Source organism: Salmo trutta, chromosome 1 (assembly GCF_901001165.1).
Source record: "Salmo trutta chromosome 1, fSalTru1.1, whole genome shotgun sequence".
Lineage (NCBI taxonomy): Eukaryota > Metazoa > Chordata > Actinopteri > Salmoniformes > Salmonidae > Salmo > Salmo trutta.
The window spans coordinates 62,973,135-62,992,109 of NC_042957.1; the positions used below are offsets into that span (position 1 = coordinate 62,973,135).

General features: G+C 43.9%; 1 protein-coding gene across 1 annotated transcript in view; it reads right to left on the minus strand.

The window, feature by feature from the left end:
- LOC115196908 (voltage-dependent P/Q-type calcium channel subunit alpha-1A) overlaps nucleotides 1–18,975 on the minus strand; it is a 145,287-nt gene that overhangs the window by 120,432 nt on the left and 5,880 nt on the right. The window contains exon 2 of the mRNA XM_029757962.1: nucleotides 92–197. Coding sequence (XP_029613822.1) covers nucleotides 92–197 — 106 coding nt within the window. The remainder of the gene's footprint in view (nucleotides 1–91; nucleotides 198–18,975) is intronic.

Genomic DNA, 18,975 nt, shown 5'->3' on the forward strand with positions numbered 1-18,975 from the left:
GTGTATGCATTCGTACGTGGGGGTGTGTGAGAAATTCAAGTTTGTGTGTGTGTCTGCACATGTGTGTGTGTCCAGTGTGTGTGTGATGTACCAGGCGTTCAGACAGAGGAGTCTTGTCTCCATCAGGCAGATGTTGCTCCAGAGCCAGGACGATACAGTTGGCACAGATGGTGGCCAGGATCAACCACTCAAACGGAGTGAGAGAGCACAGTCAAGGAAGTAAACAGGGAGGAGAGGAGAGCACAGACGGAGAGGACAGGAAGAGATCCGGGAGGAGAGCACAGACGGAGAGGACAGGAAGTAAACAGGGAGGAGAGGAGAGCACAGACGGAGAGGACAGGAAGTAAACAGGGAGGAGAGGAGAGCACAGACGGAGAGGACAGGAAGAGATCCGGGAGGAGAGGAGAGCACAGACGGAGAGGACAGGAAGAGATCCGGGAGGAGAGGACAGGAAGAGATCCGGGAGGAGAGGACAGACAGAGAGGACAGGTAGAAACCAGGGAGAAGAGGAGAAGAGGACAGAAAGAGAGGACAGGAAAAGGACAGATTCCCGAATGTTATAACATTTATAACAAACGTGTATATCATAATTACATATTTTAAAATCCAAAATATAAAAATGAGCCAACAATTAAAACTCCCAGTCAAAAATAACAACGATACACAGTAGCTATTGCCCCATCATAACCACATGATCGAATACATACAGTTGAGAAAAGCTCTTGATGAATTATTGGACATGATGCCATGATTCTACAAACATAGCTACCACCTTCCTTACACACAGTGTGGTGTTTCCTGAATGGGCTGAGACCTACAGCAGGTCGAGACCAACACATGCACTGTAAACATTAACATATAGCACTGCAATAACTGTGTTAACGTGCACTGTGCACAAATACACGTAGGTGACACCTGCTATATGGAGATCAGGCCAGAAGAAAAACAGCTGTACAACCACCCTGCATATATAGTATGAACACACACACACACATCCACACACAGGGTCAGACAGCTGTTCCCTGATGCCTGGTGGGGCCTGTGGTGAGATGTGTGTGTGTGTTGATGTGTGTGTGTTGATGTGAGTGTAACGTAATGCAGTGCTGCAGGGCCCAGTGTGAGTGAGTCAGTCAGACATGCACCAGGCATGGTTGTAATGGGCTGTCATTACACAGTTACCCTCACACAGCCCCGCTGCATGTTGATACACACTGACAAACACACGCAGATGACGCATACACACACACACACACACAAGTGAACGTGCGCACATACACAGAAACATATGTACGCGCACACACAAACACACAGACGCAAAATGATGTCACACACACAGAGCGATGACACATGGGCTTATTACTAACCGTGTTGTATATTTAAACAGATGAACAACTGCTGCTGGCACACACACACACACACACACAGACACACACACACACACAGAGTCATTGTTATGGCTAAGCAGTGAGTATGATTCAGTGTGACATCAACGTTTGGCTCTATATACAGAAGGACTGAGGGCAATAAAGAGAGAGAGAGAGAGAGAGAGAGAGAGAGAGAGAGAGAGAGAGAAGAAGAGAACGAGAGAGAGAGAGAGGAGAGAGAGAGAAGAGAACGAGAGAGAGAAGAAGAGAACGAGAGAGAGAAGAAGAGAACGAGACAAAATGGGAGTAGGGGTCGCTACCACATGAGCTCATTAACTCACGGGTAGTTCATTGTATCTCATGCTGTTTGTCTGTCTCTCACTCTCTCTTTTCCCTATCTCTTTTCCCCCACTCTTTTCTCTCTTTTCCCGCTCTCTTTTCCCTCTCTCTTTTCCCTCTCTCTTTTCACTCTCTCTTTTCACTCTGTCTTTTCACTCTCTCTTTTCACTCTCTCTTTTCACTCTCTCTTTTCCAGGCTGGTCAGAAGACAGAACCATGGATATGGAACGTTTGAGAAGGTTCTGAGGAAGTGGATATATATACCTTCACCCAGCTGACTCTCTCTATCACTGGGCTCACTCTATTCTCTACTAGAATGTTCCTGTGTAGGGAACATAGTTAACTGGAAGGTTGGATAGACTAGCATCATCGAGAAGAGAAATAGAGATATGGAGATATCAGTCAACCAATCAATCAAACATACAATGAATAAATCAATAAAATGATGGACACATAGATATTCACAGAAACATGTGTCACTAAGTGCTAGCTGGCTCAGACCCGCAGTGGGAAGCAGTAGCAATGATACACTCCCTAAAGAAGAAACATCAAGAGAAACCATAGAGAATAAAACAGGAAAAGGATGGATGTGTGAACATGTGTGTGTACATGTAAGTAGTATGTGTGTGTTAGTCCTATATGGCATTGTGTGTGTGTGTGTGTGTGTGTGTGTGTGTGTGTGTGTGTGTGTGTGTGTGTGTGTGTTTCCTGGTTGTGCATCATGTGTTCTTTGCCTCTGATGGAGATGAATGAGTGGAGAGTGTCTTCTCAGCAGGACTGTATCTTTGATGTGTCTGCACTGCACTGTGGTGTGTGTGTGTGTGTGTGTGTGTGTGTGTGTGTGTGTGTGTGTGTGTGTGTGTGTGTGTGTGTGTGTGTGTGTGTGTGTGTGTGTGTGTGTGTGTGTGTGTGTGTGTGTGTGTGTGTGTGTGTTGTCCCCATTGTGAAGTGTGTCAAGTTCCCATTCTGCACATTTTGTGCCGGTGTTGTTTTGCACACACACAATCTGCTTATTAATGTGGCCAGTGCTCTGATCCATGCTGCCAAGAACCTTCAATTATGAATCTCTCCTTCCTCCCTCCTCACCGCACTATATATAGCAACATGACAGAGTTAAAAGCAAGGGAAGACGGGGGAGAGAGAGTGAGAGAGAGAGGATAGAGATTGAGAAGGAGGGGGTGGATGTTGCCCTCTCTGTCTCTCCTGCCTCTTCTCATTTCCTCTCATCCTCTCTCCTATCTCACTCTCTTTGTCTCTCAGTCTCTCTCTCCACCCTTCTCACTCACTCCCTTAGCTTTATGGTGTGGAGTGATGTTGATGATGATGTGTGTGTGTGCGTATGCTTGTGTGTATGTGTGTGTCCATGTGTGTCCATGAAGATATACTTGTCTGTCTGTCTGTCTGTCTGTCTGTCTGTCTGTCTGTCTGTCTGTCTGTCTGTCTGTCTGTCTGTCTGTCTGTCTGTCTGTCTGTCTCTGTCTGTCTGTCTGTCTGTCTGTCTGTCTGTCTGTCTGTCTGTCTGTCTGTCTGTCTGTCTGTCTGTCTGTCTGTCTGTCTGTCTGTCTGTCTGTCTGTCTGTCTGTCTGTGTGTACGTGTGTGATGGGGATGATGGGAGATGACAGTTGTCCTGCCAGTAGAGGAGAATGGCCAAACAGAGGAGAGTCTGTGTCCTCAGACTGGAGCTTCACTGAGCTACAGTCAGCAACCAGCATCAATCTCCATAACACACACCCTGTCCTGTATTATAGCTTATATATCTTACATGTAACACCGACTGCTGGACACAAACAGCTACAGCAACAGCTCTACAAACATATCTACAGGGAAAGGATGGGAGGGAGGGAGGGAGGGAGGGAGTCTGGTAGCAGACCATTTGGTTAGCAAGAAACACACACACACACAAAAGTATAGCACACAAGTCTCTCTCTCCCCCTGTCTCTCCACAACCTCATAAAGTCCTTCTGTCCTCTACTTTTCTCGTTCCCTTATTCCATCCCTCCTTCTTTCTCCCTCTCCTCAGTAAGAGTATATTTATCACTGATACACTCCTATCTCTATGGCTACTAAGCCTCATCCCCTCTCCTCTTCCTATCTATCTCTTTCCCTCTCTTCCTATCTCTATTCGTCTATCTCCCTCCCTCTTTCCTTCTCCTCATCCTCTACCTGTCAAACCGTACAGACATTTCTCCTCTCTCTCTCTCTCTCTCTTCAGATCCACCACTTTCACCTTCAGCTACTCTCTGTGCTTCCATTCACTACCCTATTTCACTCTATCCCTCCATTTCTGGTCCTCTACCTTCACCTCCTCTATCTCTCCTTTCTCAACCCCTCGGCTCTCTATCTCTCCTTTCTCTACCCCTGGTCTCTCTATCGCTCCTTTCTCTACCCCTGGTCTCTCTATCTCTCCTTTCTCTACCCCTGGTCTCTCTATCTCTCCTTTCTCTACCCCTGGTCTCTCTATCTCTCCTTTCTCTACCCCTGGTCTCTCTATCTCTCCTTTCTCAACCCCTCGGCTCTCTATCGATCCTTTCTCTACCCCTGGTCTCTCTATCTCTTCTTTCTCTACCTCTCATCTCTCTATCTCTCCTTTCTTTACCCCTCGTCTCATGTGTCCATTCATCCCAGTTAGAGATGCAGCATCAGCAAGCCCACAGACACAGAGAGGGGAATGAGAGTAAGAGAGAGAGAGAGAGAGAGAGAGAGAGAGAGAGAGAGAGAGAGAGAGAAAGAGTTGGCTGTCCTAAGGATGTAAATACGAAAAGAGGTAGAACGAAAGAGAGAGGAAATTTGTGAAAAAAATTGCAAATAAATGTGAGCTGCAAGAAGCAGCAGAGGCAGCAGAGAAACAAGAGAAGAGAGGGATAAAGAGAGGGGTGTGAAAGGATTGCAGTGTTTCTCCTCCTCAGCAGTGAGTGGGCTCGGGGAAAGTAGGTTACCAGCAGCAGGGCACACACACACATTCACTCAGACACACACACACACACACACACACACACACACACACACACACACACACACACACACACACACACACACACACACACACACACACACAGCAGTACACATGCTGATCATACATGCAGACTGGGCACACTCTCAAGCTCATTAAATGTCATCCGAGCGGCAATGAGAAATAGCAGCACATCAGACCACCCTGACGTCTCTCCCTCCACACACAGACACCATCTTGTCTCAGTAGATGATGATGATGTTGTTCCATTCAGATAGGATGGGGGAGGGGGAAGCTAACACTGCTGCTGGCGCTAGTGACACTTCATGTGACCAATGTGACACACACACACACACACAAGTACAAATGCAATTGCATGTACAAACACACACATATGCCAGTACACACACTACAGCCAATACTACCATCTGCGCCATTTCCTGCCCAAACACACACAAAAACTATCTACACACATATTTGCCATTACCCCACCCCCAACGCACGCACGCGCACGCGCACACACACACACACACACACACACACACACACACACACACACACACACACACACAGTATACCAAATGCCCCTCTTCCATCTTCCTCCACATAAACATAGCCAATAGCCATACCCAAGCGGCTCCTCTATTAACAGAACAAACCAAGCCTGCAGGTCATGTCTCCCATCCAGCATCAAACTCATGAACAACCAACACAAAGCTGAATGTATCCCTGGCCCAAATAACTATTTTTCATGTCTCTCCATACATGTATGTTCCTGTGAGTTCATGTGGGATGAATGTTTGTGCTCTGCATATGTGTTGTGTTTGTGCATGCATGCGTGCATATGTGTGTTTGTGTGTGTGCACACGTGTGTGGATGTGCATGTGTATGAGTGTGTGTGTACTTCATTGTGCATGTGTGTGTGTGTCTGTGTGTGTGCTGACCCTTTGCTACAGCCTCCTCCATCTTCTCCACTGTCACTAGCTACACTAAGAGACGACCAGAGCCTGGGGTCATAACTTAACTGATATAGCCTCCCCCTTTTCCCTGTCACATCCCTCTTCCCCTGTCTCCTCCCTCCGTCTCTCTCGCCATCCTCTGTTATATAATACGCATGGTATGGCTGGGACTCGATAGTCTAAAATGGCCTCCTTTCCTCATCTCCTTTCCTTATACAATGCAACGCTTTGATATTATTTGACAGAACGGCAAAAGGAGAGACTGGGAGGCAAATGGAAGAACAAAAAACGAACGAGTGATTTCACCTGGCTATAAAGAGACTTGGAGATAAAGCCATTTGGACAAAGACTCATCTTTTTATTTTTTTTATTTTATTTCACCTTTATTTAACCAGGTAGGCAAGTTGAGAACAAGTTCTCATTTACAACTGCGACCTGGCCAAGATAAAGCAAAGCAGTTCGACACATATAACAACACAGAGTTACACATGGAGTAAAACAAACATACAGTCAATAATACAGTAGAAAAATAAGTCTATATACAATGTGAGCAAATGAGGTGAGATAAGGGAGGTAAAGGCAATAAATAGGCCATGGTGGCGAAGTAAATACAATATAGCAATTAAAACACTGGAATGGTAGATTTGACAGTAGATGAGTGTGCAAAGTAGAAATACTGGGGTGCAAAGGAGCAAAATAAATAAATAAATAAATAAATACAGTAGGGGAAGAGGGAGTTGTTTGGGCTATTTATAGATGAGCTATGTACAGGTGCAGTGATCTGTGAGCTGCTCTGACAGCTGGTGCTTAAAGCTAGTGAGGGAGATGTGTTTCCAGTTTTAGAGATTTTTGTAGTTCGTTCCAGTCATTGGCAGCAGAGAACTGGAAGGAGAGGCGGCCAAAGGAGGAATTGGCTTTGGGGGTGACAAGTGAGATATACCTGCAGGAACGTGTGCTACGGGTGGGTGCAGTTATGGTGACCAGCGAGCAGAGATAAGGCGGGACTTTACCTAGCAGGGTCTTGTAGATGACCTGGAGCCAGTGGGTTTGGCGATGAGTATGAAGCGAGGGCCAGCCAACAAGAGCGTACAGGTCGCAGTGGTGGGTAGTATATGGGGCTTTGGTGACAAAACGGATGGCACTGTGATAGACTGCATCCAATTTGTTGAGTAGGGTGTTGGAGGCTATTTTGTAAATGACATCGCCAAAGTTGAGGATCGGTAAGATGGTCAGTTTTATGAGGGTATCTTTGGCAGCATGAGTGAAGGATGCTTTGTTGCGAAATTGCCAATTCTAGATTTATCTTTGGATTGGAGATATTTTATGTGAGTCTGGAAGGAGAGTTTACAGTCTAACCAGACACCTAGGTATTTGTAGTTGTCCACATATTCTAAGTCAGAACCGTCCAGAGTAGTGATGCTGGACGGGCGAGCAGGTGCAGGCAGCGATTGGTTGAAGAGCATGCATTTAGTTTTACTTGTATTTAAGAGCAGTTGTAGGCCACGGAAGGAGAGTTGTATGGCATTGAAGCTCGTCTGGAGGGTTGTTAACACAGTGTCCGAAGAAGGGCCAGAGGTATTCAGAATGGTGTCGTCTGCGTAGAGGTGGATCAGAGACTCACCAGCAGCAAGAGTGACATCATTAATATATACAGAGAAGAGAGTCGGCCCAAGAATTGAACCCTGTGGCACCCCCATAGAGACTGCCAGAGACCCGGACAACAGGCCCTCAGATTTGACACACTGAACTCTGTCGGAGAAGTAGTTGGTGAACCAGTCGAGGCAATCATTTGAGAAACCAAGGCTGTTGAGTCTGCCGATGAGGATGTGGTGATTGAAAGAGTCGAAAGCCTTGGCCAGGTCAATGAATACCCCTGCACAGTACTGTTTCTTATCGATGGCGGTTAAGATATCGTTTAGGACCTTGAGTGTGGCTGAGGTGCACCCATGACCAGCTCTGAAACCAGATTGCAAAGCGGAGAAGGTACGGTGGGATTCGAAATGGTTGGTGATCTGTTTGTTAACTTGGCTTTCGAAGACCTTAGAAAGGCAGGATAGGCTAGAGATAGGTCTGTAGCAGTTTGGGTCAAGAGTGTCCCCCCCTTGAAGAGGGGGATGACCGCAGCTGCTTTCCAATCTTTGGGAATCTCAGACGACATGAAAGAGAGGTTGAACAGGCTAGTAATAGGGGTTGCAACAATTTGGGCAGATGATTTTAGAAAGAAAGGGTCCAAATTGTCTAGCCCGGCTGATTTGTTGGGGTCCAGATTTTGCAGCTCTTTCAGAACATCAGCTGACTGGATTTGGGAGAAGGAGAAATGGGGAAGGCTTGGGCGAGTTGCTGGGGGGTACAGTGCTGTTGACTGGGGTAGGGGTGGCCAGGTGGAAAGCATGACCAACCGTAGAAAAATGCTTATTGAAATTCTCAATTATAGTGGATTTATCGGTGGTGACAGAGTTTCCTATCCTCAGTGCAGTGGGCAGCTGGGAGGAGGTGCTCTTACTCCCCATGGACTTTACAATGTCCCAGAACCTTTTTGAGTTTGTGTTGCAGGAAGCAAATTTCTGCTTGAAAAAGCTAGCCTTGGCTTTTCTAACTGCCTGTGTATTTGGTTTCTAACTTCCCTAAAAAGTTGCATTTCACGGGGGCTGTTCGATGCTAATGCAGAACGCCACAGGATGTTTTTGTGTTGGTTAAGGGCAGTCAGGTCTGGAGAGAACCAAGGGCTATATCTATTCCTGGTTCTAAATTTCTTGAATGGGGCATGCTTATTTAAGATGGTGAGGAAGGCATTTAAAAAAAATAATCAGGCATCCTCTACTGATGGGATGAGGTGGATATCCTTCCAGGATACCCGGGCCAGGTCGATTAGAAAGGCCTGCTCGCTGAAGTGTTTCATGGAGCGTTTGAAAGTGATGAGTGGAGGTCGTTTGACCGCTGACCCATTACGGATGCAGGCAATGAGGCAGTGATCGCTGAGATCTTGGTTGAAAAGAGCAGAGGTGTATTTAGAGGGCAAGTTGGTTAGGATGATATCTATGAGGGTGCCCGTGTTTACGGCATTGGGGTTGTACCTGGTAGGTTCATTGATAATTTGTGTGAGATTGAGGGCATCGAGCTTAGATTGTAGGATGGCCGGGGTGTTAAGTGTGTCACAGTTTAGGTCACCTAGCAGCACGAGCTCTGAAGATAGATGTGGGGCAATCAGTTCACATATGGTATCCAGAGCACAGCTGGGGGCAGAGGGTGGTCTATAGCAGGCGGCAACGGTGAGAGACTTGTTTATAGAGAGGTGGATTTTTAAAAGTAGAAGTTCAAATTGTTTGAGTGCAGACCTGGATAGTAGGACAGAACTCTGCAGGCTATTTCTGCAGTAGATTGCAACACCGGCCTCTTTGGCCGTTCTATCTTGTCTGAAAATGTTGTAGTTAGGAATGGAGACTTCAGAGTTATTGGTGGTCTTCCTAAGCCAGGATTCAGACACGGCTAAGACATCCGGGTTGGCAGAGTGTGCTAAAGCAGTGAATAAAACAAACTTAGAGAGGAGGCTTCTAATGTTAACATGCATGAAACCAAGGCTTTTACGATTACAGAAGGGGTTTAGGGGTTTGTCTGGTCAAATAAAGGCATTGTATAGTATGCTGTATGTCTGCTGAAATTATATACTGCCCCATGCACACTAGCATCAGTACATCAGGTTCTATATGATAGTGGAGAAATAGTATCTGTCTCTAGCTGTAAATGATAATACCTACCTCTAGCCTCAGTTTAGCTGTGCTTAGCCTCTGTGGCTGTACCTGTCCCTCCAGCGCCTGGCCTCACTCTGGCCCATCTGTCTCATGCCCCTGTGTCACACTTGTCACTGTCACCTTTTGTTATGCTCTGTGTGTGTGTGTGTGTGTGTGTGTGTGTGTGTGTGTGTGTGTGTGTGTGTGTGTGTGTGTGTGTGTGTGTGGGTGGGTGTGCGGGTGTGTGTGTGTGCGTGCGGGCGGGCGTGTGTGGGTGGGTGGGTGGGTGGGTGGATGTGTGTGTGGGTGTGTGGGTGTGGGTGTGTGTGTGGGTGTGTGTGTGTGTGTGTGTGTGTGTGTGTGTGTACTGCAGGTAGAGGCAGGTGTCTTCACAGAGAGCAGGTTGGTCTGGTAGCAGCATGACCATGTGACTGAAGAAGTCGAGCATGAAGAATCCATCCATTAACAATCCTCTCTCTCTCTATTCTTCTCTCTCCGTCTATTTCTCTCTCTGTGTCTTTGTCTTTCTGTCTGTCTCTCTTTCTCGTTATTTCTCTCTCTTGCTCTCCCTCTTTATCTCTCTGTTCTCTTTCTCCGCACTCTGCACCCGGCTCCCAAAAATAGCATTGCTCCACGTCACCCCCCCACTCCCCACAAACACACGTACACAGACACACACATACTCAAATACACTCACATATACACACACATACTCAAATACACACACATATACACACACATATATGCACACACACACATACACACACATATACAGACTGAAATACACACATACAGTACCAGCCTGCCATCAAAACGGAATAATTCAGCGGGAAGCTGGAATGCAAGACTGAGAGATGGAGAGAGAGAGGAGGGGGTGGTGAAAGGGAAGGGTACAGACAGAGAGAGAGAGGGAGAAAGAGAGAGAGAGAGAGAGAGTAGCATTACCTATCTAAACATGATATACACTGGTATTTGGTGTTTGGTATTTTATTAGGATCCCCATTAGCTGTTGCAAAATCAGCAGCTACACTTCCTGGGCTCCACACAAAACATGAAACATAAAACAGAATGACACAAAACATGAAACATAAAACAGAATGACACAAAACATGAAACATAAAACAGAATGACACAAAACATGAAACATAAAACAGAATGACATAAAACAGAATGACATAATACAGAATGACATAATACAGAATGACATAATACAGAACATCATTAAACAACAGCAGCTCAAGGACAGAACTACATACATTAAGAACATCTTCCTAATTCTGAGTTGCACCCACTTTTGCCCTCAGAACAGTCTTAATTCATCGGGGCATGGACTCCACAAGGTATCGAAAGCTTTGCACAGGGATTCTGGCCCATGTTGACTCCAATGCTTCACACAGTTGTGTCAAGTTGGAAAACCCATCAGCGTTGCAGATCATGACACACTCAAACCAGTGCGCCTGCCCCTACAACCATACCCCGTTCAAAGGCACTTACATTTTTTGTCTTGCCCATTCACCCTCTGAGTGGCACACATACACAATCCATGTCTCAATTATCTCTAGGCTTAAAAATCCTTCTTTATTAACTTGTCTCCTCCCCTTCATCTACACTGATTGAAGTGGATTTAACAAGTGACATCAACACGGAATCAGAGCTTTAATCTGGAATCACCTGGTCAGTCTATGTCATGGAAAGAGTTCTTAATGTTTTGTACACTCAGTACATTCCCCAGTGCATTAGGAAAGTATTCAGACCCACAGGTTTTTAGAAATGTTTGCAAATGTATTACAAATAAAAAAACAGAAATACCATATTTACATAAGTATTCACATCCTTTTCTATGAGACTCGAAATTTAGCTCAGGTGCATCCTGCTTCCGTTGATCATCCGTGAGATGTTTCTACAGCTTGATTTGAGTCCACCTGGGGTAAATACAGTTGATTGGACATGATTGGAAAGGCCCACACCTGTCTATATAAGGTCCAACAGTTGACAGTGCATGTCAGAGCAAAAACCAAGCCATGAGGTCGAAGGAATTGTCTGTAGAGATCCTAAACAGGATTGTGTCGAGGCACAGATCTGTGGATGGGTACCAAAAAATGTCTACAGCATTGAAGGTCCCCAAGAACACAGTGGCCTCCATCGTTCTCGGAACCACCAAGACTCTTCCTTGAGCTGGCAGCCCGGCCAAACTGAGCAATCTGGGGAGAAGGGCCTTGGCACCTAAAGGAATCTCAGACCATGAGAAACAAGATTCTCTGGTCTGATGAAACCAAGATTGAACTCTTTGGCCTGAATGCCAAGTGTCACTCTGGAGGTGGCAGCATCATGCAGGCGGGATGTTTTTCAGTGGCAGGGACTGGAAGTCAGGATTGAAGGAAAGATGAACGGAGCAAAGTACAGAGAGATCCTTGATGAAAACCTGCTCCAGAGCACTCAAGACCTCAGACGGGGGCGAAGATTCAACTTTCAACAGGACAACAACCCTAAGTACCCATCCAAGACAATGCAGGAGTGGCTTCAGGACAAGTCTCTGAATGTCCATGAGTGGCCCAGCCAGAGCCCAGACTTGAACCTGATCGAACATCTCTGGAGAACTGAAAATAGCTGTGCAACGACGCGCCATCCTGACAGAGCTTGAGAGGATCTGCAGAGAAGAATGGGAGAAACTCCCCAAATACAGGTGTGCCAAGCTTGTAGCATCATACCCAAGAAGACTCGAGGCTGTAATCGCAGCCAAAGGTGCTTCAACAAATCACTGAGTAAAGGGTCTGAATACTTATGTAAATGTGATATTTCAGTATTTTATTTGTAATTCTTTGCAAAAATGTAAAAAAACCTGTCCTTATGGGTATTGTGTGTTTTGATGAGGCGGGAAATTATTTTCTCCATTTTAAAATAAGGCTGTAATGTAATAAAAAGTGGAAAAAGTCAACGGGTCTGAATACTTTCCGAATGCACTGTATATCCACGCTATAGATACTCATTACATGGGTGGGCCAGGCTAAGCTATAGCCAAGTCAAAGTAGCCTGGTATTCAGACTGGGTGAATTTCCATTTCTAATGGATAATAAAGGCTGTGATGGAATTTTGGATGACGGTTATTGGTCAGACAAAATAACCGTGGTCATCGTAATAACTGTTCGAATAGCAAAACATTATAATAAAAACAATATTATATATACAGTATATATATATATATATTTTTTTTTTTAAGATGCACATTTTCTTCAGTCAGCTGCTCATTTTACAAAATTAAATAAGCAAATATGTAAACCGGTTATGACAGTTAATTTACTTTAATGACAGTCTTCATCTGTAACCGTCGGTTACATGGTTATACAGTAATTGTGCCAGCCCTATTGATAATAAGATATTAAACATGTCTATGAAAAGGTCTGATCATTGGTTACAAAACAGCGAAAGGGAAGAAAGAGAAGTCCCTCCCCCCATCCTGAGCTGACCTCTGTTCCCATCCTCCCCTGTGCTAGAGAACATGGTGGGAGGGTGGAAGGATCTATTTCAGACATACCCATACAGTACAGTAACAGTACACACCGCTCACAAACAGTAGAAAACACCCGCTCACCTACAGTGAAGTCAGACTGGACTCACTGGACAGACATTACAAACACAATAATGGTATGGTCACTTAAGACAGAAACTAAAGTAGGGAGGTTGGGTGGGCCTTCTCGCGATCAAAAGGTTGAGTGTTCGAGTCACGTCGGGGACTAGTGGTGAGCGGGTCAGCTGTTTATATAGAAAATGTGCTGTAAGCTTCAGTCAGAGACGGTGGAAAGATTTTTTTACAGCGAGTGCACGATTCTTTAGGCCTAATTTAGATAGCCTTTGTTTCTGCTTATAAATTCCAACATTTTGGTAGGCTATTTGTTAGTCAACTTGTCTATAATTAGATACATGCAGCTTGTCTTTTGTCATTATGTTGCCCTAGAAGACTAAATAAACCATTGCTCACCAGAATAATGTCAAAAATGATAGATTGCTTCAATCTCTTTGACATCGGTAAAGTTTTCGCCATCATCTCTGCTTATTTTGTGGAGCAAATACGTTTAGGGACCGGAGAGAAAATGCAATAACTCAACAACAAAAAATTGGGAAAAGTTTTCTGTGCAAAGTTTTCAAATGACATCAGTTTGACTGGTTGTAAGGAAATAGAAAACTGTGAAAATTACCCAACAAGTTTCAACATTACCAACGGTGCATTTGTATTCTCAAGACGCTAAAAGAAATAAATCATATTTCTCCATTCATGTTCCTCAGTCAAAATTTAAATTTGGTGTATCATTTTACTGCAGGAAATGCTTAATTCTAGAGGAGTTCATATTAAGGTTATGTGAGAGGTTATAGAACTACAGTCAGTGTCCAGATTTCAGTTTCCATTTAACCCATCTGAACAGTAGGCTACAGTTCCCTTGATGTGCCATAGGCCTATCTGAAGTCCCCGTCTTGTGACTGTTGAATTTGTATAGTGCCTCACAATCATCACACATAACATAGCCAGCACTGCTATCATCCTCTTTTACCACTTCAAATCTTTCACAATCAGTACTTTTCTGTCCCTCCCTTCTCTTTATTTTCATTTCTCCATTTCACAGCTTTTCTCTTATTTAATTAAACTCGGGCATTGTCCTTATTTCCTCAGTGGACCGACGTTACATTTTTCTGCCTGTTACCAAAAGCGTTTGGTGATTGGAGTATAGGCTATTTGGCATGTGTAAATTTAGGCCCTAAAGCTTAGGCTTACACACAAATAAAAAAAAATATGAAAGAAAAACCTCAATATAGCCTATAGATATAAATTACACAAGAATTATACTTTAATGAATTTTTATGTATTGTTTTCTCTTTATTCAATCTGCCCGCCCTGCGGATATAACCAAGTCAACCCACCCATCACTATCGGGGACAACTGTAATATTTAGGTAACACTTTATGTTAAGGGTACCTAATGAACAATGTATAAGGCATTTATATATTGTGTGTTCACCATTTAATTTTCATTACTCTCGCATTTCTAAACCATTTACTAATCATTACATAAAGATGTAGTCTTGGATCTTAAGAACAACCAATTCGTAACATATTGTATGAATTGGATTCTTAACATTCGAAACTACTGGCTGAAGTTGTACAAAAGTCCCTAATCTAAAGTAAGCGCTATTTATACTTTAGAAATACTTTAGAAATGTTTTGAGTGAGCGGTGTAATTTCTCACAAAAAGATGGGTTTACCATTGGAAGACATTCCAGCAGTACCTGTTAAAAGAATAAGCACACAATACAGGATGTTTAATGACATATACATAATAATTAGCTTACTAACATTTGCAAATGTGGGAGTAATGATTAATACATGGTGAACACACAATTTATAAATGCCTTATAAATGGTTTATTAGCTACCCTTAAAATGAAGTTTTACCGAATTTTAAGCTAACCCTTCCCTTAACCATTTTCCTAACCTTAAACTAATTCACCTAGCCTGTTATGTAAATTCTCCTAACCTTCGTTGTTAGTTCTCCTAACCAGCAAAGTAAATTCTCCTTTGTTGTTATGGTGCAATAAGCAGCTTGGGCTCAGGAAAATACTTGTATTAATTTACTTATTTATTTTTGAGGGCAAATCATACTCAATTAACTTTTTGTTATTGTTGATGTCATTGACATTGTTGTTACAGATGCTCTTATTCTGATACCCATTATTTTTGTACTATACTCTAGTTCATTGAGTATGATTTGCCCTCATAGATAAATAAGTAAATAAATACAACAAATAGATAGAGCTGCAACAACCTCCAAGATGTATGATAAGTTAGGTCTTCCAAATAGTATGATATTGCATAACCAGGTAAGATGTATGATACTATACGTCCTCTAATTCGTATGATATTGTATGACTGCTATTCCATTCATAATGTAACCTAATGTAGCATAACATATCATACTAAATGGAGGGAAACAAGTTTGCATACCAAATCTTACGAATTGCCCTGAGGCCAGGTTGGTAAGCTACACATCTGGTCACAAGGCCTGGGCTTGGACCACGGTATCTCCCTGCAGCGCATCACTTCTCTAACCAACTCTCCAACCTCTACACCCCAAGGCCTGGGCTTGGACCACGGTATCTCCCTGCAGCGCATCACTTCTCTAACCAACTCTCCAACCTCTACACCCCAAGGCCTGGGCTTGGACCACGGTATCTCCCTGCAGCGCATCACTTCTCTAACCAACTCTCCAACCTCTACACCCCAAGGCCTGGGCTTGGACCACGGTATCTCCCTGCAGCGCATCACTTCTCTAACCAACTCTCCAACCTCTACACCCCAAGGCCTGGGCTTGGACCACGGTATCTCCCTGCAGCGCATCACTTCTCTAACCAACTCTCCAACCTCTACACCCCAAGGCCTGGGCTTGGACCACGGTATCTCCCTGCAGCGCATCACTTCTCTAACCAACTCTCCAACCTCTACACCCGGTCCTTTCAGTTCCAAATTCCTGTTGATCAATAATTGATCTATGAATGCCATTGAGGGATTGGCTGGGGAGACCTGGTTCAGTCTCTGATTACAGAGAGAGAAGGGAAACCAAAAGATGATGTGGTGCTGGAAGACTGGAGCTGTTGACCCCTGACCCCTGCACTAAAAAAAACTTTCTAACGACTGCACCGCTGTGCTTCATTACTGCATGATCCTGGGGGGATGCCGTGTGTGCAGGCTTTTGTCCCAACCCAGCACTAACACACCTGATTCAATTACACAAATTATTGGTGGTTACCCTTTGTTTGCAATTGATTGAAGTCAAATCCACTGGGTCAAATTCACTGAGTCAAATCCACTGGGACACAAACGCGCGCACAGACACACACACACACACACTCCTTTCTCTAATCCTCTCAAATTCAGATGTAGAGGCTGGAGAAGTTGAACCACCTGGACACACTCCAACTGGCTTTCCAGATCCTTCCATCTTGTGTGTGTATCAGTTGCACCACAGATTGTCCCCGAGCCAAGTGTCAACTCTCTCCATCCAGGACAAGCTGCTGTTCAAATCAAACACACTTCTGAAAAGCCATTATATCTGCTATTGATTAGAACAAGGACGAAATGTTATAATAACAGGTCAAATAACAACGACTAAGCTGAAACCCCAGGAGACTGATAGCCCCTCCTGGCTGAGGTCTGGAAACAGTAGATCCACCCAACCAAGGGCACCAAACACATAAACAAGACTACAGTATAAGGCATCCTGAGATAAACACATAGGCTCCAATCCTAACTGTGCTGAAGTCAAATGCTCTCACAAATGTCCCATTGACTTTAATGTATGATTTACACAAAATGTGCACTTGTCTCAATGTAGGATTGGGCCTATAAGCTACAAACAGCAGTAGGAGAAATACACAAGCTTTGACAGATGAAACACCCTTTATTGACCTATAACCATGTCTCAGTAGAGTTGAAAATGCGATGGAAAGACATTGAACTTTCGTTTTTTATTCGGTACATGAAACGTAAGTGAAAAAGTACATTTTGTGTGATCTACGTCATCACGGACTGATTTTTATCCGCAACAAGTCCGTTTGGTGGAAACACACCACTAGTGGGAAAATGCTCATATTTCCTTCATGCAGATTCTTTTAGATTCGCATGAAAATCTCTCGCCAATCAGACGGAAACCTAGCTAATGACACAGAATATTCAGATTTCACACCAAGTTATAGACAGAATCAAATGTTGTTTGTCACATGATTCATAAACAACAGGTGGAAACTAACAGTGAAATGGTTACTTATGGGTCATTTTCAACAATCCAGAGTTAAAGATTTTAAAATATATAATAATTTTTTGAAATCCTAATTACAGATACGTTACTCAACGAAAGTCACAAACTTGAGTCATCAGAATGACGTAGCACAATCTGCACCGTTAAGTGGGACTAGGGAATATGACTGTGGTTAGAGCTGTTCATAGGTCAGTTTCAACCTGCCAGATAACCTGAGCTGGCCTGTACATACTGATCCTGGTTCAGTTTTAGCATGTTGTTGTATGTGAGAGTAGAGAGTGGAGCCTTCCCAGGGGAATCATAATATTGATCAATTCACACATCTGTTACCAGACAGTAGACAGTAGTCAGTGATATGAAGCAATCAGAGTGGGCCTGAGAGGCACACACAGATACACTGAGTGGACAAAAAATTAAAAACACCTTCCTAATATTGAGTTGGATCCCCCCTTTTCCCCTCAGAACAGCCTCAATTTGTCGGAACATGGACTCTACAAGGTGTCGAAAGCCTTCCACATGAATGCTGCCCATGTTGACTCCAATGCTTCCCACAGTTTAATCAAGTTGGCTGGATGTCCTTTGGGTGGTGGATCATTCTTGATACACACAGCAAACTGTCGAGCGTGAAAAACCCAGCAGTGTTGCAGTTCTTGACACAAACCGATACGCCTGGCACCTACTACCATACCCTGTTCAAAGGCACTTCAATATTTTGTCTTGCCCATTCACCCTCTGAATGGCACACATACACAATCCGTCTCAATTGTCTTAAGGCTTAAAAATCCTTCTTTAACCTGTCTCCTCCCCATTCATCTATACTAATTGAAGTGGATTAAACAAGTGACATCAATAAGTTATCATAGCTTTTACCTGAATTTATCTGGTCAGTTTATTCATGGAAAGAGTAGGTGTTCCTAATGTTTTGTAAACTCAGTGTATACCCATGTTATAGATACACAGCACATGGGTGGGCCTGACAAAGGTATAGTCAGGTCAGAGTAGCCTGGTTTCCATTTCTAATGGATAATTAAGGCTGTAACGGTCATGGAATTTTGGATGATGGTTATTGGTCAGCCAAAATAACCGTGGTCATCGTAATAACCGTTAGAATAGCAAAATGACAATAAAAACAATAAAATATATATATATATAGTGTATAGAGCATACATAAACACATAAACACACGCATACACACACCCACTCAGGAGGAAAAAACACTATGGAATAGGAAGGAAGAAAAGGAGGAGGAATAGAGAGTGATGATTGGAAGAAGAGAAGGAGGTATAGAGAGAGTGATGATTGGAGGGAAGAAGAGGGAGAGGTATAGAGAGAGTGATGATTGGAGGGAAGAAGAGGGAGAGGTATAGAGAGAGTGATGATTGGAAGGAAGAAGAGGAGGAGGTATAGAGAGAGTGATGATTGGAGGGAAGAAGAGGAGGAGGTATAGAGAGAGTGATGATTGGAGGGAAGAAGAGGGAGAGGTATAGAGAGAGTGATGGATTTGAAGGAAGAAGAGGGAGAGGTATAGAGAGAGTGATGGATTTGAAGGAAGAAGAGGGAGAGGTATAGAGAGAGTGATGGATTTGAAGGAAGAAGAGGGAGAGGTATAGAGAGAGTGATGATTGGAGGGAAGAAGAGGGAGAGGTATAGAGAGAGTGATGATTGGAGGGAAGAAGAGGGAGAGGTATAGAGAGAGTGATGATTGGAGGGAAGAAGAGGGAGAGGTATAGAGAGAGTGATGGATTTGAAGGAAGAAGAGGGAGAGGTATAGAGAGAGTGATGATTGGAAGGAAGAAGAGGGAGAGGTATAGAGAGAGTGATGATTGGAGGGAAG